Consider the following 27,998-nt stretch of genomic DNA (forward strand, 5'->3'; position numbering starts at 1 on the left):
CATTCGGCCATATTTTTCGTAAAATAAACGTCGTGTGGCAAACGTCAACATTTAGTTTACTCACTAATTCCAAAATTTATTTCACTTGAAATACGTGTGTTTCTAAATACTAAAAGTGATCTCATTAGATGTTAAAATGAATCGCACAGAAGGCCTGGTACAACGGAGAAACGTTGTCAAAGAAAATTCTGATGGTTCATTAAAAGAAAATCATGATGCGGATGATAAGAAAAATGATAAAAATTATGATGACGGAGATTCGAAGGAAACACGACTTACATTGATGGAAGAAGTTTTACTGCTTGGATTAAAGGACAAAGAAGTGAGTGTTCTGATTAAATTATTATGTTTCTACAAAAATAGACGCCCGACCAATTATATACCTACTCAAAACTACATTTCTGAATAATTTCAGGGTTACACATCATTTTGGAACGACTGCATTTCTAGTGGTTTGAGAGGCTGTATTTTAATTGAATTGGGTTTGAGAGGTCGAATTGAATTGGAGAGAGCTGGCATGAGAAGAAAAGGGTTGCTGTCAAGAAAGGTTATTGTAAAGAGTGGTGAGTAAAAACATCTTCATAACTGTAATTAGGATCGAATTAATGTTATTATAAATAACGAGAATGTGATGTATTGAACTGGTAATTTATATATGTATATGGCTCTTTATTTACATCAACAGAGGATGTTTGGATTATACATATTTTTACTTGTTTATTGTTTTGTTTATGTGATGTAAGTTGAATTCTGATTGTTAATTGCAGATACACCAACTGGAGATGTATTATTGGATGAGGCTCTTAAACACATGAAGGATACAGACCCACCAGAGACTGTACAAAGCTGGATAGAATATCTCAGTGGTTTGTACTTTTTTTATTATTCTGCTGTTATGTTTATAATATGTAATACATAAATATTTTGCATATATTGTATCAAATATATTTTTCTTCCTGATAACTATACTATTCATAGTCTGTGTTTCTTACGCTATTGCAGTGATACCACTATCAAATCTTTGTATGTACTAATTGGAAATACAGATAAATTTCTTCATCGTGAGGAACAATTAAATAAAATTATTCAAATAAATCTTTATGCAAATGCAATAACCTCTTATCATTAACTTATTTATATTTACTTAATTTAAGACTTAGCTTCTGTATGTACCTATTATGTAAATAAAATGATGAATTCTAAAAAATGAATAAGTGAAAGTGTTGTATAATTAAACTGGTTCCATTTCATATATTATTTCAAACTTTTCTGTAGTAAAAATAATGTATTTCAAACATCAATATTTTATTATCAAAAATCCTGAATTAATTCATAAGCCGATATTACATTTTATTTTAAAATTAGGTGTTCTTGGTTGAACTTGTTCAAGTTGAAAATCAAACTTTATCAGCTTTATAATATTAGTTAAAAGTATATTTTCATGGACAAATGCTTGATAAGTATGAAGGACTACTTAGTTACAAAATGAGATGTATGTGAAGAGCAAACAAAAGAATAATATTTATGTTTTAATATTAAGCTCGGTGAATATAGATGAAGTATGTAAAATTATAATGATTTTTAAAATATAAATGGAATTTACCAAATATGTTTCTTTAATGGTATTTCAATTCGGATCAATTCAATTTGGTAGCAAGAATCTCAACACATTTAATAACATCTTTAAAAACAAACACAACAGTAAAAATAAATACTTAAAAACATTAATAAAATAATTTATTTACAGGTGAAACATGGAATCCAATGAAACTCAAATATCAATTGAAAAATGTGAGAGAAAGGCTTGCCAAGAATCTGGTTGAAAAAGGAGTACTCACTACAGAGAAACAGAATTTCCTACTGTTTGATATGACTACTCATCCCCTCACAGACAATGTAGTTAAATGTCGCTTGGTAAAAAAAGTGAGTAATATAATACATATAGTTAATAACAGTTTGATTCAAACTTAATGGAGGTTCGGATGTTAGCTGCGAATGCATGTGTGCGCAGGTATCCATCCCTTAACGTCCTGCTGATTGGCTGACATCTAAAATTGTTTTCTACTCATCGGATCGTACGATATTGCGAGCCGCCATTAAGTTTGAATCGTATTGTACTTAATAAGTAGATAAATTAAGAAGAATTTACAATCTGGAGCAGAGTCTGGAGGAGAGATCGCCTGTATATGAATGAGTGTCAAATATCCATCCATCCTCACTAAGGTTTGCTTCGTAAGTGTATCCTGCTTTTTAACTGACTTCTTATAGTTTCAAAAATATTTTTTCTGCTTTCCGAATCGATGGTAAATCTTAAAAATATGACATGAATGAGACTTCTTTTAGCAGCACTTTTATTCAAACGTCTCAGAAAAAGAAGTTTCATTAAAAATAAATAAATGTTTCAAGTTTGTTAAAATTTTAGGAAAAAATCCTACAAATAACAAATTCAGTGAACTTGTACTGTTCACATAATTTTAAATTCAAGAAATAATTTATTGATGAAATGTAATATCAAATATGTATATGTATACAATAATACTATCTAAAAAATGTTTAATTTTAATTATGATCTTGTTTTTTCATTAGTTATCTTGAGGAAAAATTTAATTTTATCTTACACTTATTAACATATGGGAGAATTATTAAATGGCAAAGTTCTTTAGCTCTAACAACCTTGACACAGTGTTGACTGTTGAGTGAATCTTTAAAAACTTGTTTTGGAACAAGCCTTGATTTGAGTGAAAGGAATTGATTGATTTGAGTTAGAAACTACTATCATTAAACTGCTATATTTTATTAAAGTCATACAAATTCTTACTTCTTTTAGAAAAAAGGTTTTATATGTTTAGAAAATACTAGCCCGTGCCCCATGGTTTTTCTCGATAAATGGGCTATCTAACACCAAAAGAATTTTTTAAATCGGACCAGTAGTTCCTGAGATTAGCGCATTCAAACAATTAAATAAACTGTTTAGTTTGATAACATTAGTATGGATTATTTTTGGTGTTTTTTTATACTTAAGCGGGCAAACGAGCAGGCGGGTCACCTGATGGAAAGTGATGCCCGCCGCCCATAAGCAGTCGCGTTGTCAGGGACACTGAGAATGTGTTGCCGGCCTTTAAGAAATTTATATGCCCTGTTGGTTAATAAAGCGATAGTCGTATTTGGTTTTATAAATAGTGTGTTAATTGTAAAGAGATTGATATTTTACCAATCCATTACATTACACAACATTTTTACAAATAGTGCTATCTAAATACAACTGGTTAAACATGCGTTGTATATAGCTTATCATGATACAAACATTCAGCTAATCAATAATAATAAATTAGTTGGCATTAGTATTTAATTTACTTAGTATATATGTATAATAGTTAGAAATATACAAATACATTAATAAAATTAAAGTACCTGCAATTTTCAATTTCAATTTTTTTCTCTTCTCTTTGTTGTTTACATGATACCATTAAGTATAAATAAATTGAATGTATAATTATGAATTGTGTAATTTAAACTATAGTTATGTACACAGTTTTTCTGACTTTCTGTCTGTATTATTTAGATCGCCTGAAAATAACTATTTTAAGCAACTTTCACTGTATGATAGAGCCATATAAAGTGGTCCAGAATATTACAGAATATCATTATCATTACTAAAATTAAATTATAGGCTTAAAACAGTTAAAAAATTTTTTACTTTTCTCATCTGCTTTAGAGATGGTCAGGTCAGCCCAGTTTGAATTGCCAATACAGGTATGTATTTACAATTGGCATACATCTTTCCCGTTGTTACCCTACAAAAAGAGAATAATCCTAATCCTAATCCTATTATAAAGGCGAAAGTTTGTATGTATGGATGTTTGTTACTCTTTCACGCAAATACTACTGAACCGATTACAATGAAATTAAGCACACATATAGAGGGTAACTTGGATTAACACATAGGATAGGTTTTATCCCGGAAATCCCACGGGTACGGGTTTTTCTTTAAAAAGGCGGGCGGAAAGCTAGTATAAATGAAGGTAGATTATTATAGGTACACTATTGTAATAGAGCCGGCTCATGGCCGTTCCAGGTGCAGGAAGCAGCGCTCCGGCGGTCGATCAGCGACGTGGCGCACGCGGACAAGCGGTCGCTCGCGCTGCTGATGCTCGCGCACTCGGCCGACGTGCTCGAGAACGCGTTCGCGCCGCTCTCCGACGAGGACTACGAGCTGGCCACGAGGCGAGTGAGAGCTTTACTTGATCTAGACTTCGAGGCGGAGGCCATGCGACCCGATGCTTGTGACATCATGTGGGCCGTCTTCGCCGCCTTCACTAAATAGCGCTAACTCCACCCCCCCCACCGCCCTTCACAACTAAAGGAACGATTTGCTAAATTCAAAATTTTTCCTTCTAGTGTTATAGACTATGTTGTGTGTGTAAATTCACTAGATTCGACGCAGTTTGTACGGGATCGATATTGAATCTGAAATTTACAGTGCGCTGTACCAGTATTAAATTCATCTTGTCCGCGAATTCGCCGGTGGACGTGTATCGTCCTATACATGTTTTGTGGTAGAGTTAAGTCTGTGGATGTAGCGGTTTTTCAGTAAAGTTTTATTTACATTTAAACTTATTTACTATGATTGTGGCACAAAACAATATTTGAGAACGTGTACCCATGAGTCCCATTCGAACGCAGATGTGTCGTTCCATCAGCCGATATGTTGAAATGGATTTGTTATGAATTTATATAATTAGGTATCGTAAGTTTTTGTTAAAATAACATTTTTGTATATGTGAATAGTATGATATCTGTATCTTTTAACTTGCACGTATGTACCTATAGTATTCGCATATTTTTTATATTATTGTTAAATTATTTATGCTTATATTTTGTATCGATTACATACTCATATTATTATATTCATCCTAGTTAAAATCAAGTTATTGCAACGTATCTTTAATATTTTTTTTGTAGTAGATGATCCTAGATGGATTCAGTAATACGAACTACAAACAGTATACTATGTAAATAAAAATTTTACAACAAACATGTATTATATGTATTTTTAAACTCGAAATTATATACAAACATGTGTTTCTTTTGTACATTTGAATAGTATACATTCCTAATGTGTGGCAACTCGAAAATGTCTGAGAATAATTGATGTGTTACGTAATATATGGTAACTCATTAGCTATACTTAATTGAAATGAATATGCTAGCGTCATTCGATTTCATAATAATATAGTAGTATTCCATCTAGGATTTTAAATGTCGTCGATTGTCTAGTTTTTATTTCTTCGATAAATCTTCATTTTATAGATATAAATAAGAGATTAAAAATATATATGTATTTAACTTGAATATTCGCGATGGCAATACCGGAGACATAACTAGTGCAACCGTCACAAGTGCCATTTATTTATTTATTGGAATCATTTAGCTAACATTAAACTGCTGTTTGATCATTATCTACATTATTTATCTTTCTTGATCGTTAATCAGACACGAAAAGCATTTTACGTAATGAAAATGTTTAAATTGATTGCGGTATATTCAATGTTAATGCTAACGTCATCATACGCATCACCTTAAATTATATTTGAACAGATTGCGCGTTGCCTTTAACCTTCTTCATAAAAAAATGTATAAAAAGTAGACGTTTTGTACTTATACAAATAAAAACGCAAGCAATGACGCGTCACCTGGTAAAAAAATTGCCGTTAGTTTTTCCGTTTAAACGAGTGGAAAACTAGTTACGTACCGATACTTCGGACAAATTTTAGTAAATATTATTTTTTATTTAAAAAATTGGATTAAATTTATTTTTGTATGAAATCTTAATGACTTTCAGTCTTACACAATTGATCGTTTCTTATTTTATTCACCATACATCAAAAAGCTTAGAGGGTAAAGATCTTAATCATCAGAATTTTGTATATAAGTATGTACTTTACAAAAATGTATGACTTCATTAACTTGCTGTTGTTTACTTCAGTTTTTGTTTACATATTGTGATAATATATGATTGACTTAAAGTATATATGTGATATGAAATTGTGTAAACATTACAATTCATTTTATTGTGAAGACGGAGAGAAATAATCTTGTTATTGTTTTATTAAAGCAATGTAGGCGCCAAAAGAATCTACACGGCATTATTTATTATTTAACACGATGTAATGTGTATTATTTTTAAGATTCAACACTTAGACGTATTTCATTTAACAACTGCGATTTTGTCAGCGACTAAATTGTATAGATTTAATTTTTATACATTCATTAATATGCCTTTAATTTTAATATCTATATATAAATTAGAGTAATAGTATTTCCACGAAGCGAGCGATTGACAGGGAGGATAATTACTTGATTGCGTATGTTTTTTTGATAAGAAAGTAAAATGTGTTATCTTAATCCGGCCAATGAGTCATTCTTGGGCGCGTGCTAAAATAGTGAAAATATAGTAATGCAATAAAAACATCAGAACAATCGCTCGGTTTGGAAAACATATAGGTTCCTGTAAATAAGTTTTGCTTTTTAGACCGCGTACCAAACACTTATCACCATCTATATATAAAACTGAAATCCTCATTTCTACCCTAAGCCCCCTCTTTGATTACATCGATATACTTGTGAAGTACCTTGGTAGCTTGTTTGGTACTCGGATATATTAATTATTATGTTTAGAATAATTACATATTATACTTATGATAAAATATTTAGGATAAATGTATAAAGTATAAAGAAATAAAATATATATGTACGAATATGAAGACTTCTTATCAAACTCACCATAAAATTGCTAGTAGAAAAATGATTTTCCACTTGAAATTATTATTTACTTCACTTCATGGCCGATCAGGCTGTTCATAGTAATTACGGTTTAAATTTAAGTATTGATTTATGTTCATAGGTCAAGGGTTTAAATAAATATTATTTTTAAATTGTCGGATTGCGAAATATTATAATGTATCGAAATAAAATACAGTGTTCCATTAATAATTCTTTTATTAAAAAACTGCATAGGTACTTACAACATTGAATAAGTCTTAACCTCTTCATCATATAAATTATCATTACCGAGTGCGTATTAAATTTACTAAGAGAATCTCCAAAGAGCGAGAATAAGTTGCCATATTTTAAGAAGAATTTATATGAACTATAATATTAAATTAATTTTAATAACAAGGAGCATAACATATTGGAGTTTACTTAGCTAACTTATAACAATTTTTACATTACTGAATAACTACAAAAATTTCCACATCTATTTTCATTTTAAAAGATTTATCAAATCACAGAAGCGATATTTCTCTGGTCTTGTGTTTGATATATATTTATCAGATTAGCTTTGAACGGAACTTTTGCAGTTTGCAGTTTTGTAGTTATGTGCGTATAATCCAATATTCGGAACTCGGAAGTAATTAATGCCATATATTCCTGATAAACGAACACGTGACGATTAAAAATCTATGATTAAATTCTATTTAGGAAATTTTAATTCACTGTAATGTTCAACTAACTAGAAACGTCTGTTATCTATTTTTATTGCTTGAATCATGAATAAATTTAAATAAAATCAATTTCATCTTCATCTATTTTTTTGGTTTGTCGTATTGTAACGCAGGGTACAGAAATAATTAAATATTACGGCGGGAATACACTTACAAGACGTAGGTACATTACTTAGAACACAATCGCAGTATCTCATTCATACCAATTTCCCATATTTCTCACAGCCCAAATATCTTAATTTATATTAATCGTATAATACTTTTAAATCACTCACTTTAAAACAAGTTCACTGAACCAGTAGGCAGTTGGTGTTTAATATGTTTACTCTGTCTCCGATTTCACTAATAGGTATTCTATTAACAAACTTAATATTTAAATGATAAAATATAAAATTTAATTCGTCGGATCGTAAAATAAAAATTGCATTGCATTTGGAAAATTAGTGTGGAATTTGAACTGAAATCGTGGACCCATTTATTGGGAGCGCCTTTTGAAACGTATCATTGTTTATCGTCAATATTAAAATTATCAATCGAACAAGATTATTATCTTGACCGATAATTTTGTCTTCTCCATAAAACAATAAAGATCAATTTATCGATGTTGTCTTTAAATCTATTGATAAACATAAATTTTGATTTATAAATAACTGACCTCTTTTAACATAAATAGCAAATAATTTCATTAAACACAAAAAAGAGTATTCACCAAATAGGAAAAAAATAAATACAACAATAAAAGCAATAGATACATTCAAACAGATACGACATATTTTCATTAAACTTTATAAGATAAGTTATGTTCTATATAACTAGGTAGGCTTGTGTGACCTATTAAAATATAAAATTTATCTAATTAACTGTGCTGGAATAAACAAATGCACGAATTCGAAATGAGAAATTCGAGATTTTATTTGTCTATAACAAAATTAAATTATAATTGAAGTAGAACTAGATATTAATACTTTTGTTGGTTACAAATAAATATGTATATTTAAAATTATCTCCCAGTTGAATTGTTACCCCCGAAACTAATACATTTATAATTCGTTTAGACCATCTGAAATTTAAACTAAGTTTATTTAAATTTATTAGTTTTATTCTAACCCGATTACAATTCCTATTTCTATAGTAATTATGCAAATGTAAATAAATGCAACTGTTTGGAAATTATAAATGTACGTTTCACATATCCTCTCATCCTCCATTTAACAACATAACGATAACACGCGTGCGTACCAAAATAATCCAGAATATTTAATGGATAAATGCTAAGTATGGTTGTGCCGTGTACGATCTAATCTTATAAGTATGCATTAAAATGACGTTTTAACATAATGTACCTATTCTAATCTTGCTGTGACTCAATTTTGCGATTCGCCACAATGAAAGAAGGTATTCTTCCACTTTACAAAAGGTTGATAAGCGTAACAATTTATATGCTAATTATGTTGGCCGTAAAAAGTCGTGTGATGATTTCGTCACCACGCTTCAGTGTACCGAACGTCGTATTCCTGCAGCTGCGGTAACCGTTGCCGCAACGTCTCGAACGCCTCAGCCGATAATTTTGTACTGTTTAGATTTATTCTGCGGAGACTCGATAGACCTAAAATGAAGAATAAAAAGATAGATGATACAATTTTAATTAAAATGGTAAATTTTACTCTAGCGAAATAATTGAGTAAAGCGCTGGAACGAACTCTATCTATTGTAAAAACTAAAAACTATTGTATCCTATTCGATACGGGACATAAGGCGGGGCTTATAGAAATTATAACCATTATATTATATTGTGTAAATGTATATTTTTACCTGATAGCGCCTCTATGCCCTTATCAGACACTGGTGTCTCACAAAGATTTAAAACTTGCAGACGCGGTAAATGTTCTGCGATTAACTGAACGCCACTGTCGCCAAACTTTGTAGCCCATAGGTTTAGATATCGAAGTGAAGGTAACTGTAAATAACAAAAATTCATCTTAATAATTTAAAAAAAATATTGCTGAAGAAAACCTAATTTTGAAGTGAAACTTCTTTATCCGGGTTGGAAAAAAATTTAGTGGAACATTTTTTCGTTACACGTGACATTTTTCCGTTACAAGCCATCTTGTTCTTATCCCTACCACGCGTGATTCGACGTATTTCTGTCAAGTTGCATATAGTAAATTATTATTTGAAAAATAAGGTCATAAAGAAGTTTCACTTCTTACGTGTGAACACTAGTACACGCACACATTTTTTTTTTAATAGGAATCGTGGAGGTTTCTGTCATATCGAATAACAATTGTATATATGCAGAATATGTTAGATAAATTATAGCTTTCTACATTGTAATCCACTACAAATGTTTATATTACGCTCCGTATATTATAAATCTAATAATAATAATCAACCACGAGTTCTCACTTTGATAAGATGATGTGCGCACGCGCTTGTTACGCTTGTGAAAGCGAGACTTAAACATTCTAAGTTGCCGAGAGATCCAGCCTCTAACAACGCTGCTACATCTTCATCAGTCGCTCGCACTGGCAATGCCAAACGTTTAGGACCTCCGTGAGCTTGCTGTAAGGAAAGGTTCTTTGTTTAAGTCCGAGCTTATTTGATAAGGAAATCTAAATAATCAGGATGAATGTTAGTGTTAGAATGAATAATTTTATAGAATACGTCAATGTAAATGGGTGCGCTAACGGCTGACTGTTACTGTTTATCCTTGATATTTGTAAAACAAACAAAATATAAACTAACATTTAAAAACCTGTTAGGCAAATGGAAGTTGCGTTTCCGTTGTAATAGGAAATTTTATAGGACTTATTCTGGTTTTAATAAATGGAAAATTTACCAGCTTCTGTAGTGTTTTCTGCCGTTCGCACAAATCTGTATAATATTGTTTTCCTAATTGTGTTCCCTGTAAAGCTGCTATGATTTCTAGCTGAGTCTGTTCACCACTGGCTACTTCCCACTCGAGCATAAGGCAGAGTGATTCTAAAGCTGCTGGCTGTAATAAAAATAAAACGTTATCAGTATCTACACATATTTGTTTAACAGTTGCAATATTACAGGTGTGCAAAATATACATACGTGTTCCGTAAACGCAACAATAATAAAGTCCGGTAGTTGTTTACTCATGCTCTGTAGGAAACTTTTCCTCTTGCAGCAACAGTTAATTAACCCCTGCACCTGTAACAGGACAAATGCACGTTTTGTAGAACTAATTAATAATAATTAATGAACTAGTAACAAATACCTAACTACACGTATGAATACTCATAATTGCAATGTGTTAGCAAACGTCGTTGGTTTGATAAGTTTGTGCTTCGATATTAAGCCACTCCAAGTCCTGGATATTGAAATGGTTCTTACCATGTTATCGCATTCCATTTCGCTTTTACGACTCAAATCATTATCACTCTCATTCCTACCCTATGTATAATACCTGCTCAAAACTTAGCAATTACCTACCATATCACCCCAGAGCTGGCACAGCTTAGTATGCGGTAGCGACAGCAAGGGATCCGACGGTGCAGCCGCTCGTAACCACGACGGTGGGCAGGGTCGAGCAGCTCTTGCGGGGGACACGCAGCCGTGCACCGCGCACCGCTGGTCCCGGGACAGCGCGCTCAGCACGTTGCCCAGCCGGAATGCGATACGGGGACACGCCATTGCGTTCGCGCATAGTGGCACTGGTTGGAGCACCCCGCCGACCACTGATAGCCAGTCTTCGTATTCACACCTGTGCGGAGACATTTTTTAGTTAATTGGCCAGATAATAGGAAAATGTTAGACAGCGAATTTATGGGCAATGTGCTTGCGGACGATTACTCAATCAATTAAATATGTGTTACATCATTATATTTTATTGTAAGTAAGAAACAACCTTGGAATCGTTAAGACGTTCCTCCTACGCGTTAAATCAGAATAGCTTTACTCACATATGCTCCAAGATATCAGCGAAGCAAAGCACTTCATGCTCAGTATCGTCGCATTGATGTGGCATAGTGTAATTCCGATAGTGATCATCTATAGCGGCTAGAACAACCGCGGCCAAGTTGGGGGCGGCCCGTGGGTGCGGGCACGTTGCGCGGTTGCCGTGCGTCACTTCCACGAAGCGACGGACAAGACTCGGCCCCGAATTGTGAGCACTTAAGGCACTGCAAATAAAAAAAAAAAAACAGGATAAGCATTTTGGTAACTAAGTACGATAATGTACAATTTTCCTTATTCAAATTTATGAATAGGAATTAGAGCGATTGATCTCACTGACAAACTAATTATGGGCGGCCGTACACGGACCGCTTCAAGCAGTTGAGACCGACCGCTTGAAGCCGCGACCGCGCGGTGAACTATAGGCATTCATTCACCGCCGTACACGTGACGGCTCGAGCCGTCGCGACCGCTTCAAGCCGTCAACTGCATGATGAAATTTCATCGTGCCGTCGACAGCTCAAGAGTGGTCGTGAGGCATACACTGACTGCTCGAGCCGTTGACTGCGCTAGAGCCGTCGACAGCTCCCACCCCCCCTGAAAATCAATGACTCGACTAGTCAAAAAAATCAACCGCTCGAGCGGTTGGTAGCGACGGCTCGAGCGGTCAACAACCGACGGCTCGAGCAGTTGACGCCGACCGCTCGAGCCGTCCGTGTACGTCGCTCAGCCGTTAACTGCTCGAGCGGTCCGTGTACGGCCGCTCTAAGTTCTATCCTCAATGAATGTTACCTATGCTTTTAAAAATAATGATTCTGCGTTAAAGGTAAGATTCATAAGTACATTACATCAGTTTCCAATGTTCCATTCCATTAAGCATTACAATAATATTTCTAGAATTGTAGGTACGAGTAACAAATGATCATCATCTCATCTCATACTGAATGTTAGATAATATATTTTCCTGCACATTTACCCACATTATATAATTTTCAATATGTAGTATTGTGGTTTTAAATTATGCAAGTCTAATGCTATCGACGTGAATAATTATGATTCATACTGTGTAGGTACCAATAATGAAAAGAAATAGAAACAAAGGAGTCGTAAGCCATTCGCATCAAGCAACAACATTAGCACACTTCGCAGGGTGAATAATAGATAACAAAGTATAAACAAATCGCTGTTCAAAGATATTTTAAGCTATCTAACGACTTGAATATCCTTCACGACGGCCTTAAGAGGCGTTAGGCCAACCGAAGTCCGTACTAAAATAGAGATATTAATAAGGTGTCATTCAAATTGTCAAGGCAAATCATTAAGTTGGAGTTAAGTTGTTTATGTGGAATAGAATAAACGGAGCATTCTTGATTCCTAATTGATAATATTAACCGCAATTAAAGCTTTAAAAAAGGAATACAAATCAAATAATATAAAATGACGGTCTTTTAATTTAAGTTTTAGTCAATGTAAGCTAAAGTTTTTTTGTGTTGGTTACGCTAACCAACTTTAGGTTAGTTGATGCCTGTCGTCAAATAAGGAAATGTTTTTTTTTCTCCCCATGCTTTCCTTCACAGATTGAAGCGCGCATAGTAAAGTGCAGATAAATTAAAAACCAATTTGATTTTTCTAATAAACGTACGGAATATCATAAGACTATTTATAGATTGACTATGTAGTACCTTATGTAATCTCTGACGAACTGCCTTGCATGTGGTGCCTTTCCGAAGTCCACATTTCTCGTAAGCACTCGTCTCACTGGTGGTGCTAGAGCTGGCAGAGGAGCTGAGCGAGGTCGCAGCCTGCAGAGGCGGGCTAATAGGGCACATAGCTCCCCATTCACTCCCCTTTCAGCTAGTAGAGGAGATGCGGCACTGGTGGTTATCTCTGCCCATTCTTCCCAATCTGGACTGTCTTTGTTCTAAAAAATAGATTTAGAGTTAGTTGTGTCCTCATTATGTTGTCTAATCTAATATAGTTCAATTTTTAGAGAGATATTAAAGTTATTACTTCTCAATTTTAATGTATTCAATGAAATTTAATTAAAAATATATGTAGGTGTAGGATATTATGAGCTATTTTATGGATTCTATAATATTCATATTCCTACAACTTTACATAAGCTGATAACATCACGATGACGAACATAGTTACACTTTTTCCTTAATAATTTTCTATTGTTCAAAATCATTCAATTCAAAATGGAAGTTTAACCACCCAGCTTAATTCTTACGCCATTCATTCACAAGATGGAGCATTTGTCATACTTCTAAAGGAAATAACTTGCAATGTCGACCTCGATTTCTCCAAGCGAGATAATTAGTCATAAAGAAAGTAATTACGTACGAGGAACTGATATATAGGTATGTATAATATTCCGAAGAAATATAACTACGATCAAAATGGACTTTACTTGATGAGACCTTTGATCTTATGATTTAAAGTGCTCGATACAAATGTAATAAGTCCAAATGGTTCGCAAAAAAGCATCGGTTTACGTCACATCGTAATAACATCATCTATTTATGTGTACAGAAATGTATGGATAAGTCATTATGTGCATTAATGAGTTGATAATTATGTGCTACATGCGTAAATGTTAAAGCAGGCTACGTAAATTTTATGTCCATTATTAATGAAATAAAGTCAAGCGCAATTTCTGTAAGTGATGGAAAGGAGTAGGCACTTAAAGGATTAAAACAAAGAGGTCACAAATTCCTCTTCTCACAAATTCAAATAATCTTGGTTTAGATTGGGTCAAACTTTTTATGTTTAATATTTTTCCTCATTTTACTATAGAGTGGAAATTTTCAGTAAGATGTTTTTTGTTCCTACGCTATTAATTTAAAGACCACCTTCCTTGTACAGAAAAAATATATTATTATGAGAATGATAGGTTAACAACATCATGAGTTGCTTTAACATTAAAACTATATCTCATACAATTAATATTATGTTGTCTTTTTGGATACTTGTTTTCTGACCGCGATTGACTCGTTCAAGTGCACTTTACCTACCCTTAGCTCCTTAAGTTTAATTTAAGCGACAAACAGTGATTTATTATTTTCTATTGTCTTATCTTCAAGCATAAATTCATCAATTTTTTTTCAAATGCATCATGAAAATGGACGACAGATCATGAAATAAACATTTATAAGAAATATTACCTCTGAAAGTAAATCGGTTAGTATTTGCAGAGGCGTCCGCGTCACACATTCATCTTGCAACGGTGTTGTCATCACGAAGTCTACCATGTTCTGCGAAACGTTAATTTCAAATTTACTGTACCAAATATGAAACTACCTTCTATAAAATTTTGTATCCAATGATTGAGGGTCAGAGGCTAAGCTTTGTGTAAAGTAAACAGTAACTTTAAATTCTTTAAATAAAGACTAAAAACAAATTTTTGACGTTAAGGATAATATAGGTACCAACCTTTAACTCCTTTAATACGATTTCTTTTCTTACAGATTTTGTCAATAGATTCCGATATCTTATCATGTTTCTCTGAAATTGAAAGAAGTCAAATTATTTGTTTGTCTTTTTAGGGCAGTAGTTTCGTAATGCATTATTTTGACTTTTAAATTAACTTACCCTCCACACTATGGAATAGTACCATTGATCCCTCGTATATGCATCATTTGCCTGAAACATGACATACATTACATAATATGTAGATATGCATAAAAAGATACCTACATATGAAAGGAATGGCTTATTAAAATTCATTGAAGTGTTTATAAACCACGTCGAGCTGCACGTTTGCAATTCCAAAATAATTTGGAAAATCCAAAAGTGCACGCCTCATAATTTTTTTTTAATAAATATTTATTAATTATTATTTTTGTTTATTTAATAACAATTAAACCACATCGAATCAGACCCTGAAAAATGAAAGGGTTCTATTCCTGAGCATACTCAAGCGTAAGAGAAAAAAAAAGACTCGATTAGTAAAGTATTTCGGTCGCTATCGTGTTAACAAGAAAAAGGATCCGCACATACAGACACACGGACGTCCAAGACAGAACTTTTTTAAACTGTTTTTTAACTAGTTTAAATAACAAAAATGACATCAAAAATATCATGAACGTTAAAAATAGTGTTTTTTCTTAATATGTGTGTGTATGTATTATCTTACAAGTGCAATGTATGATACATAAAGACATTTTAAGTTTGAAAAATCAGATGTTTTGCGCGAAGTGACAGTAGTACCCACCTCAACGCTTCGCTTATGAGGCGTGCAAAAGTGAATTTACAAAAAGGCGATTGTAGTGATTCATACAGCAAACATTTCCTTGCCATTTCTACGAGTACAATCTCAAACGATTGTTCCACATTACCTCTTTTCCATAAAAATAAGATAACATTTAAGTATTTTTCATGGAATTGAAAAAGTACTTGTTTATCAAGATAATTCAAAATGACAGTGATAAATACACATATGCAGTTTATCGCACATAACATACGAAAATTAACGGTGTATAATATAGAGATGACTGATAACATTTTAACTGTTAAATACCTGCAAAAGGAGTGAACCATGAGGCATGACTATCCGTAAGCAATACTTCCTCGCCGGGTCCCACCGTGATATACAGTATACCTCTTGCATACAGCTGTAGGACAGCGGCTTTTCCAGTTGTCCATAGGGCTGAAAGATGTTAATTGTTATAAAATATTCACATATTTGGAAAATTTAGTAATCAAAACTGAAGAACTATATATGTATATCTAATAATATGTCTTCCGTGATGCGCATACAAAACTCATCGTTTTTATAACGTTATATATTATTATACATGGTTCAACAACTCATTTAAATAACCTCTGACGTGATTCCAAACGTTATGTGAATATTTAATATATAAATAAATTTGTTGGATATATTATTATTGCGCTGTAATCGATTATAGTATATATATAAGCTCAAACAGATAGAGCTCTTGTGGTCTGTACTCTGTAGGGCATAAGCAACAAAAGACCTTAAAGTTGGTGTTGATGAAATCAGGTCACGCTTTATGGAGGCTTCAGAGTGAAGTACCAAAAAGGGGGACATGGGCGGTGCATTTGTATATTTACGCTACGGGCCGCAGTGGCCTGCGCGCGTGACGTCGGCGTCGGAGCAATGGCCCAGCAGAGTACGGGCCCGAGTCGCGAGGTTACTTGTGACGTCATCGCCTCATCCCGTGCTCGCAGTCTCGCGGCCCGTTGGCCTTATTCGAACACTAACATCGGACGCCATTGATAGCACTCTATATCTGGTTTTGCATTATACTCGATACCCATCTATACGACATCAACGAATACCATTCACTCGCAAACCCATCGTGTATTCTCCGGATACACAAGACGTATAAATTTTTTGGCAGCGCTCATTATTACGCAAAAAATGTTAAACTATATTCGAAACTCGTGAGGAAATAGGAAAATTTGAAGTAAAAAGTAGTAACGTGAGAAAATACTCGTATGCAATAGCCAAATCGTATTGTAATTTGTAGGTAATACCTAGATAACATTTTATTTACAAGTTCATTTTTTCAGTGTTATGTAAATGTCATGATAGTGGAAATTTAATTTATTGAAGTGAAAACTTCTTTAGCGGCGTTGAGCACTTTTTCTGTAATGGGTATAAAATCTTAAACTCGCGTCAGGACACGTGACCATCGAAAAAGCGTAAGACGGATACCATTCCAAAATATCAAACATGCTCAACGTTAATAATCAAGTTTTCACTTCTGCCGGCACTCCCGGAGTATGCAACCCGTCTTTTGAAGTGAAAACTTCTTTAGCGGCGTTGAGCACTTTTTCTGTAATGGGTATAAAATCTTAAACTCGCGTCAGGACTCAGGACACGTGACCTGATCGAAAAAGCGTAAGACGGATGGATATCAAACATGCTCAACGTTAATAATCAAGTTTTCACTTCTGCCGGCACTCCCGGAGTGCAACCCGTCTTTTTTTTCTTTTGTTATTTTGAACGATACAGTGAAATTCTCACCACCCTACCTACCCACAATTAGGACACCATTTAGTATTTTTATCAAATTGCTTGCATATTTAGTGACTAGTGTGTACATATTCAAATAAAAAGAGTTTAGCAGGCAGAGAGTGCAAATTTTGTTATAAAAATTGTTTTGTTAATACTTGATTTCTCTTTTGACGATTTTCCTTGCTCTAGACACCAAGATTCAACATTCGAAATCAAAACCGCAAGTATCTATTAGTTAACTTACAAATAGGTACGTGAAAATTGACAGCTTTTAACTCCAATGCAAATGCCTATACTTGTAACTCTCTCTCTCTCTCTAAACAAGTAAACAGTTCAAATTCATTTCAAATAAATGCATACAACATTAGCAAGCCTATTTATATCAATTTAAATGTATGAGTAGGTACGATACGAGGTTAAAATCACGCATGGTACCTACCACAGTACCTACTACCGCTCTACTATTACGATGCAATGACGCAAATCAGGTGTTGTATAATAAAAACTGTAATTAAGTACTTTGTTGTTTTGTCTCTGTTTGGTAACCCACATAAGTGGCCTTTAAATGTATAAAATTAATTGATAAATTGGTTGTTCCTATGGCTTTTAGTTATATAATATTGTTAAAAATAGCTCCTTGGAGATTTGTTTGTGTTTATTAGGTACTTACTTGTATAATACATATAAATGCTAAAATATTTACTTATACATATTAGAAACAAGGCAGATTAAATATAGGCATATTTAATCTGCAAAATCGAATTAAATTTAAAGTTAAAAATTAATTATAAACTAAGTAGTTAATTTAATTTAATATCTAATGTGTTTTCAACTTTTCACTTTTTATTTATTACTAGCTTTCCGCCCGCGGCTTCACCCGCGTTTTCAAAGAAAAACCCGCATAGTTCCCATTCCTGTGGGATTTTCGGGATAAAACCTATCATATGTGTTAATCCAAGTTACTCTCTATATGTGTGCTAAATTTAATTGTAATCGGTTCAGTAGTATTTGCGTGAAAGAGTAACAAACATCCATACATACATACAAACTTTCGCCTTTATATTAATAGTAGTAGGATTTTATACAATAAATCATTTAATGAAAGCAACAAAATATTAATAAGAATTGCACATAAAATCAAGTGAAGGGATCAAGGATATTCAAACCATCATACGATCATAATTATTTCTATGATGGACAATAAACAATACATCCATGATCTAACGTAACGAATAATTATGGACTTATAATAATTACATTTGTAGCTAAAACTTGTTATTCTTCTGTCCTTATTTATCCTCTAAACTTTCAAAACTATTAATTAAATTAATAATATTAATGGATAAGTGATTAACATTGCATAATAGCCTTTGTAAGTTTTATATTATGTTTATTAAACTTAGCGGTGCTTATGACGCACGTGCGTTCTCTTATCTACCTATTTATTGACCTCGTTCTAAGTTTGTGATAAAAAATATACATAATTTAAATATGCTAAGTGCCAAGTTTTAATTAATTATATAGAATTAATAAAATGAACACATATTTAAATATGTATTTCGTTTATTTTTACTTTGTGATAACTGATAAGATTCACTAATTTGATTTAATTCTGAATTACACGTGTGAACTCAACTCGACTCGATTGTTAATTGCATTAAAATATTCCAGAGTTACTATGAATATAATTTCATTTTATTTATTTTAAATTATTTCTTTTATACAATAATATATTTTTAAAAACTGGAGTTATTCACATACCTAATTAGATTCTAGTTAATGAATATCTTGGAATTCAATTACAATTTGAATGAGTAATCAATTGACGTATATGTAGTGTTTGTACAACTGTTTTAAAATATATGCATGAGTGAAAGTTACGTATGTGTATAATGTTGAAAATAAGTTTGCGAATGTGGAATTTAATTATAAGTACTTTTTCATATTTTGGATATTGAAATAGTATACCTAGTTAGATCGTTGAAACATGGTTGACACAATAATTTTTACTATCTAACTTGGAAATTAAAACTCTACCTCGCACTGGCGTCAGTCCAGACTCCAGTCCTAACGAAAACATATTTCTTAGTATTTTTTAATTATCTTCCTAATAATTAATTGAAGGATGACGAGGATGGAAACACATACCTACTCATAAATATTAAAATATTTACTCACCGCCTTTGAAACTATATGGTCTTCTAACAAGCACAGGATATGCGTTTCCCATCTTCGGAAGAATTTTGCTGCCAGAATTTTATCAACCACTGTTCTAGTGTGTTGGAAGGAACATATTCTTAAGGTCGCTTCAGTTGCCAGTTTATATCGTGGTCCAGGAGGGGGTACTGGAGTGCCTACTGTATTTGTGTTCTTCGACCCTACGATGTCAATACAGCATTCCGGACTTGAACCCTGTTCAAAAAATTATATTCTTTATTTTTAGTATACAAAAAAAATATACTGTACAGCTTAAAATTAAGCCACAAATGGCGGACGTATTTAAAATTTCAAAAACCCCTCGTGTAGGTAATTATGGGACGACTTAGTGACGACCTCCTAAAAATTGCTTTCACCTACATAACATCATAGGAAAAACGTTTCTTCATGGTATTTGACATGCAATTAAATGAATATTACGGACATTATCAACTTGCGTCATAGTCATCTATTAGCTTATTGATTTAAAATTCAAATTATACAATTAAATGATATGCAAGATGCGAAAATGGTAATTGTTAAAATTTAATCCTCCTCCGCACACTAGGCATAATAATTGTGCTTTGGAAATAAGATATCGACATTTAAAATATTAAACTGATTTTTGAAGATATATTATATAATTTACGTACCTACCTATGTAAATATTCGCATATTTCAATAAACCTTAAATGATTGAATCAATTAATATTAAATAATAACTATTATCTTATAGACATTGTGATAACTTTATATACAACTAGGTTTCCGCCCGCGGCTTCACCCGCGCAGTCAAAGAAAAACCCGCATAGTTCCCGTTCCCGTGGGATTTCCGGGATTGCGTCATTTTCCCGGGATAAAAAGTAGCCTATGTCCTTTCTTGGGTATCAAAATTTCTCCATACCAAATTGGTTCAGTCGTTTAGGCGTGATTGTGTAACAGACAGACAGACAGAGTTACTTTCGCATTTATAATATTCGTATGGATTTATTTTCATATGAAATTTAAATCAAGTAAGTACTTAATTATTCAGTAGGGTTGTGTTTTTAACATATTATTTTATATTAGAAGGTACCTACTATAGTTACTAGAATAAAAATAATCCAACATATTTTGTTAACCCAGTGACGTTGGTAGATTGAACTTATTGTAAACGTTACATGTTTTTGTTATTCTGTATCGAGGTTGGGTTTTCCAAACGTCAAAATTGCAATTCGTATGAAAAAATTTACTTAAGAATTGTAATTTCAAAATATACAGTTAAAATACCTACAACACAGACTTGGCAACGTTTCAATAGTTAAATATAAACGTAGATACACAAATAGGTACTTGATATTGAAGTAAGCTTTTGATATCGTGAATTATTTATTTATATATCTTATCAGAATCGGTCACCATAATATGTTAAATAATAAATAATATATAAATTGAATGGAACATTACTCAAATGTTATAAGTAAGTGATAATTTTTCAGAAATTTTAAATGTTTTCTCATATAGGTAATCGACGATTTTTCAAATTAATGAAAATAAAAAGTAAGTAGGTACCGATTGATGACGAGATGTTGATGACGGACCTAGTTATAGGATATAAATTAGAGAACCTTAAGTATGAATAAATAAATAAATAAATAATATTATGTAAGTAGGTAATAATTCATATTATTATGAATTGATCAAATTAAAAAGATTTCGTAAGATTTGTACGTGAAGTATATTTTATATGTGTTGTTAAATTTCATGATATACTTACATCAAGTAAAATTTATGTATGTAATTATTGCGATAACCAAACTTATAAGATTAGTTTAGAAATTTAAATATTTTTTAGGAATGCTAATTTATACTATTATTTCCACTGTAGGTATATTTATTATTTACATGAATTCAATGAAACGTAGTTTTCAGCCATCAAACGGATGTTAATTATTGTGAATAATATAAAATTAATTATCAATTGTTTACATACATACTCTTCGTATCGTCCTACAACTATTTATAACAATAAGACATACCTACAAGCAAATACTATAGGACAATAAGTCCGGCTAAGCTGTAGAAGCCCTCCTGGGCTAACAGCGACACTAAAAAAAACTATAGGTAGGACAGCGAAGTTTAAAAAGATCAATCGTAGGTACTATAATATTATATCCTACATGTAACTAAAAAATTATATCTATCAAAATACAATTAATAATAAAAAAAAATGTTTTTATGAGAGGAGCATATGGGAATAAATTGCAATTGTAGTTTATCAATTTATGATTGATGGACAAAGCTTTAAATAGACGTTATGAAGTTTAGTCCGTAGATAGGCAATACTGACAACAGTATGAAAAATAACTGTGTGGTACCTACCTACTTCAAAAGTATATTAGAATGACGTTTAAATTATTTTTTACCTATCAGCGACCCCACTATAAAGTTTGTAGAAATTTTCCATGTTAGGTTATTATTAATTATTAGTACACGAACTTTAAACAGGCTAAGCTTTTTTGTTCCTAGGCAATCAAAACGATATTTGTTACAGGTGCTTTAATAAAAAAATGGAACAATTACGCAATACCCAGATAAAGTTGGTGAGGTTCGTGTACTAATAAATAATATCTAACCTATAGATATCTAATGGTGGGTGTGGCAGATCGAAGCGAAAAGGAAACGCATATTAGCGCCAACTGCTGCAGCGTACTAACGAAATATCTGGTCTGACGTCAGTTTTGACCTTGTACTTGAAGCTTCACAGGCAGATAAAACATTTATTTAATATGCTGATAATGATGATTAACAATTGAATTTATAATTGACTATCAAATTTGAGGTCCGTCGCGTTCACTGCCCTCTACAACGTTAGAATGATTCGAAATAACCAAATCGGTGATCCTCTCAAGTTGTGTCCGTTTTCCTTATATAGATAATTATTATTATTTGTATCATAAAATTGCACGATGTAAAAAATATTTTGAAGCAGGTAGATATTCTGCTATGACGTTGTATTTGGTATAATGGCTTTAAATTTCAATAATTACAAGGAATGCCACTCATACAAAACTGGTATTCAGAAACGATTTCTTGTTCATGCGGTTGATTATACAAGTAAGAAAGGCTGAACCCTTTTGTTCTAATTCCCTAAAACAGTATACGTACCTTTCATTAATTGCTTGATAGGAATAAGACATTTTCTTATAAGAAAATCAAGATTTAGACACCTATAATATGCACAGTGCAGAATGCAAAGTTATAGCACTATAATTATGGCATAGGTATAATATCTATATTTTGCGTGTATTTCTATATTTAAGGAAGAAGTAGATATTGAATAAATAGAAGAGGAAAACATAAATGGCATTCCTTTTGTATAACAAAGACTTCAAAAGATGAAAACATTTTGTCCAATTGTATTTATTGACAAGGTCCCTCACAAGGACACTTCGAAATCATATGTTTCCGAATGTAATTCGTGTTATGTAATAGAGATGTTTATTTATTTTACTCAAAACAAGTTTCATATTCCAACGGTATCTACTCACTAAAGTCTCTAGCGACTCGTTATCATGGTTTGCGTAAAGCTATCTAATTAGGTTTTTGGGTGATTTTAATGTATGATGCCAATTGCCAGGTGATCTGGTTATTTTTCCATTTAATGTATTGTTGTTGTGTGCCGCGGGTGAGGGTGGGTCACAAGCGGGTTACCGTTCCATCGACCCACATTCTAGCCTTTCTGTTCGATGACGTCGTTCCTAAAATTTGGGTCAGGAGGGCGAGGTACGAGGAACATCGCCATCGATACTTAGGAGAAACGACGTACTTGTGCTTTAGATACGCTTCAATGAACGGAGATATTTTATTTGTCATTGTATTAGATGGATTTTGGATGGATTTATATGCGTTCAATAATAAATGACAAGTCAGTTCTACCAGTAAATACTATATGTCATCTCCTCATCAGTATTGTCGATCGCATGTTTACGCTAACCAGTTACCACTTAATTTAGTGTAAGTGACAAGTACTTAACACTTAAAAGAAGAGTCCTTGTGAACTCTCCATTCTCACTTAGAAACAGTGGGAGGTATTGTTCTTCGACCAAAGACTTGACCTAAAATAATTTATTTGTCGAAACTCGAAACGTATAACGACTTATTTAATCACATGCATGCGTCCTCGTTTATCATTTTATATTTTACTAGCTTTCCACCCGCGGCTTCAGCCGCGTTTTCAAAGAAAAACCCGCATAGTTCCCGTTCCCGTGGGATTTCCGGGATAAAACCTATCCTATGTCCCGGGGTAAAAAGAAGCCTATGTCCTTTCTCGGGTATCAAAATATCTCTATACCAAATTTCATGCAAATTGGTTCAGTAGTTCAGACGTGTTTGAGTAACAGACAGACAGACAGAGTTACTTTCGCATTTATAATATTAGTATGGATAATATTTTTTGAATCAGCGCATTCAAGTATTTTTTATTCTCTATTGATTATGTCGTGGGACGAATCAATGTACACGGAGAGTTTGACACGTGGTCGCCATGAAGTGATCGCATGTTTCGTGACCGGCGCTAATCTAATCTACGAACTGCATGAATTCTCAGGACAGATATTATCCATGTTTCTTTTCTGCTTTCAGATGTAAACAAAATTGAAGTAGATGCTGCCAATCATTTAGTATTATGCCAACTCAGACACAGAACACTTATCTATAACGATTGTCAAATTTCCTTAAAATTTATGAGTCTATAAAAACATGGTTTGTAACAGTAGTTATGTGTTAATTTTTACAAATTGCTTTATATATTTTAATGTGACAAAAAATTAAGACGCGGTCAATGAGTACTTAAACTCATCATCAGTCCTGTTAAACATTTATACATAATAAACTATATTAACCATTCATAATTAAGTAGACTGCAAATATTTATCAATATATGGCCGTGGAAATAATACAATGACAGTACTTCCTGTAACTGTTATCAACTTATCAGTGACGCGCTGAAAGCATTGAGAATTGCTGCGCATTGGAGATGGAAACCTACTGCCACGGTGTGTTTGATTCACGAATCGGAAACACATTCCTGAGAAGTCATTAAATTTGTTTTGCAGTTATAGAAACCGCCGATTGCCTGGAATGGGCATGAACAGTTTTACCTCAATATCGTAATTACAGTTTAAAACATAGAAAAAAATCGCAACCGGATATTTGAATTTTTGGCCTCGAGCTTTCTAGGAATGAATGAATGAATGAATGAATACTCTTTATTGTACGTACACAGAAATACAGTTTGTTACATGGTTGAGTTAACTTATGAATAAATTAACTTATATAAACAAACTTAATATATATCTACATATATATATATATGTACAAAGAGCGGCTTTATCGCTCGTGAGCGATTTCTTCCCAGCAACTCTTATGTAGAAAGATATAGTGAGCAAGAATTAAAGAGTAGAGTAAGAAGAGGAAAGAGGAAACATAGAAAAGTATTTTACATATAGAAGGAAACATAAGTGGATACATAATAGTACAAGAATAATAATTATATAGACGAAAACTTAAATTTATACAGCTTTTAAGGATTTGTTACTGATTGAACGAAGGTTGTAGTTTTTTAATTGATTTTTAGGTAAGATAGGAATTTCATGATGATATAAGTATCAGCCTGAACGATGGTAGAGTTGGGACCTGGGACTTATTAGCCGAAGTGTCAGGGGATGTAGAACAGATTATTTCCAGATAATTATATATTTCGCGTGCAACAAATAAATAGACTTTTCAAGTTCTGCACAGTATCCACGGAAGAGCAAAACATATTTAGGCAACCGGCATGACCAAGATCAAAAGTCCGACCACATAATATGACACCTACCAGTACTCACTTGGCCAGTATGGTGGATTGAAACATGGATACCCATGGAACCTTAGTCCCGTGTCTCTGCATTGCGAACAAACATGAGCTGATGATGATTATATTATTTGCATCAAATATGTTTTGTATCTCACATTTTTATCGGGTTATCTAAAATATAGTCACGTTTCACAACATGGCGTGAATGAATTTTATATTATAAAATTATACAGTTTTCAATATTTCTTGCGTTAAACATTGTGTTTATAAGTAGGTATTTAGGTATTAATTTATTAGTGTTGACTGAAGAGGGGCTTTGAACCCCAGCTTATGATTGACGTTGATTTTGAATATCAATGTACCGATACTAAAGTGCAGTTTAAATTATTCATCCGATTCATTTGGATTCTCCAAAACATCATAGCGTACTTAAATGAAGAATTCGTGAAATTATAAATCAACATAATCTGGCGTTCCAAACAGAAGGTTCTCAAATGTTTTGATTAAAATAATTAGTGAATGATGTTAGGATTAACGGCTAGGTACTACATCCACACAAAAGACGCCGTTAAATAATCCGTAGGTAGGTAAGTATTCACGTTGTGAAAGTAGACTTTTATCGCAAGCAATTTAACGCTACGGAGTACTGACGTCAAAAAGAAATATTGAAACGTGATGCGTTTGTGCTCTGCGTTGCGTAGATGAATGGCCATGATTTTAAGAGTGTTCTTTATAGGTAGTAAAAAACAAGCTTCCTGTATCTAAAGTATGGCTTAAATTATAAACTTTCATATCGCCTGTTCTGTTATCGCAAGTGTCTTCATTGGAAGTACTTATTATAAGTATCCTCCTCATCTTTCATTCTACTACGTACCTACTATGATTGCTAAATAAATGTTGCTATTTCAGATTGTCTAACAACAATAATACAATTTTTGAGACGATCTTTACCTACCTACCTTATAGATGACTTTATCATATTCAAATGTAAATCTAGTGAGATATCTTTGTTTTATTTTTGAAAAGGATAACTACCCTGATAACAGTTTTTTTTAAGTAAAACCTTAATCTACTTTTCAAGCATGAAGCATTCCGTTAAACTAACGGTCAATAATAATATTCCTTTTATCATAAACGATATATATCGGAAAATTGTTTGCTCATCTTTAGTAGGTAGGTACCTACTAAAGATGAGCAAACAATTTTTATCAAATACTGGTGATAAAAATATTGTATCAAAATACATAAAAAACACTAACTATGTTTTTAAACATTTCTTTTAAATTCCTAACAAATATTTTAATGATGTAGGTAGGTACATCATGCAATTATTATAATTGAAATTAATTTGCAGACATCACGTGCTTTGTGAAATTTGTTTAATTAGGAGCAATCGACTGTACCTATAGGTAACTACAATTTTATAATAAAAACTTACGAAATATTCAGCTGAGCTTTGATCAGCCAGGGTCGGTGTCAGCAAACAGCCCGGCGAGGGCGGTGCTGTGGCGGCGGCTTGCGGCGGCGCCAGCGACAACAACTCCCCGGCCGAGGCAGACATGCTGCCCGTCGCAGCCAGGCTACGCAAGCGGTCCGCCAGATCCGTATGCCCACCACTAAAACTCTTCCCGGCACCACCACACTCTTTGCTAGCACACAAATTATCTATAATGCGAGGTCTACGAAGTTTACGTGACGCTGCACGCCAGCGCCTCAACCGGCATGCTGCGTTATTTAACACTTCCTCCGTTTCCTGACAGGTCTGAGGCTCCTCGTCGGAATTATTTATTTCAGTGTCTAATATTTCATCTATGTAAGGCAGTTTTTGCTCAATATTGGACGGAGACGGCGATTCTTCGCCAAGAACCATGTTAGACGGGCCCAAAAAATCTCGCAACGCAAATGCCAACTTTTGGTCCGAGCTAAGGCCTGCTGGCGCATTGTTTCCAATGCTATCTGTGTTTACGTACTTCATTTCTTTGCTCTTGTCCTCTTTTTGCTCGTTTATAGACCCAGAATCTTCATTCGAATTTATATCGATATTTATCTCCTGACTATGAGATGGCATTGTGAAAACGCTGTTTGTTTGCGTCTGAATTTACAACTAAGTCATTTTTCTTTAAATGCAGTGTTAACTTGAAAAATAGCATAAAAATTGTGCCGTTCACTGTAAATGCTATATAATAACTAAAACATGGATTTAAAATGATGCATCTTACATTTTATCTAGATGGGCAAAATCCTCACATATTCAGTCTAAGCCCTCGAATGTGATCGATGTTAAAGATATCACTTTCATAATAGGCTTCGAACGCCAATGCACTGAACTAACTGATCATTGTGTACAACTATGAAAATAGATAAGGCCAATAGATCATTTCCCGCATAAACGCTACGAATTTTTCTACAATGCGTTGAAAACGAAACACAATCTGCCTCAAATAAACTAATGCAAAGCAGTGAGCGCAAACGGAGCACTACTGGCTGCTGCTGTCATCGTACTATAGGTATATTTAACGGTCTCGATTGTAGATTTCTTGTTTGTATT

At 33.2% G+C, this 27,998-nt stretch overlaps 2 protein-coding genes across 2 annotated transcripts; one reads left to right on the forward strand and one right to left on the reverse strand.

Annotated features, from left to right (window-relative positions):
- The first annotated feature begins 2 nt into the window (after nucleotides 1–2).
- Nucleotides 3–6,986, forward strand: sau (Golgi phosphoprotein 3 homolog sauron). Its single transcript, XM_089696485.1, has 5 exons — nucleotides 3–322; nucleotides 416–563; nucleotides 768–866; nucleotides 1,748–1,923; nucleotides 4,076–6,986. The coding sequence occupies exons 1-5, from the start codon at nucleotides 137–139 to the stop codon at nucleotides 4,322–4,324; spliced, it is 858 nt and encodes a 285-aa protein (XP_089552611.1). The 5' UTR covers nucleotides 3–136; the 3' UTR covers nucleotides 4,325–6,986.
- Nucleotides 6,982–27,968, reverse strand: LOC149487810 (C-Maf-inducing protein-like). Its single transcript, XM_089696484.1, has 14 exons — nucleotides 26,889–27,968; nucleotides 19,594–19,827; nucleotides 15,949–16,077; nucleotides 15,021–15,071; nucleotides 14,862–14,933; nucleotides 14,594–14,683; nucleotides 13,109–13,347; nucleotides 11,435–11,653; nucleotides 10,965–11,235; nucleotides 10,584–10,682; nucleotides 10,345–10,500; nucleotides 9,912–10,067; nucleotides 9,318–9,462; nucleotides 6,982–9,111 (listed from the first exon to the last, which is right to left on the reverse strand). The coding sequence occupies exons 1-14, from the start codon at nucleotides 27,516–27,518 to the stop codon at nucleotides 8,987–8,989; spliced, it is 2,616 nt and encodes an 871-aa protein (XP_089552610.1). The 5' UTR covers nucleotides 27,519–27,968; the 3' UTR covers nucleotides 6,982–8,986.
- Between the last annotated feature and the right edge of the window lie 30 nt (nucleotides 27,969–27,998).

The sequence above is a fragment of the Colias philodice genome, chromosome 6, assembly GCF_061535455.1.
Source record: "Colias philodice isolate Cphi_HAF_F1 chromosome 6, ilColPhil1 Martin Lab GWU primary, whole genome shotgun sequence".
NCBI classification, from domain to species: Eukaryota; Metazoa; Arthropoda; class Insecta; order Lepidoptera; family Pieridae; genus Colias; species Colias philodice.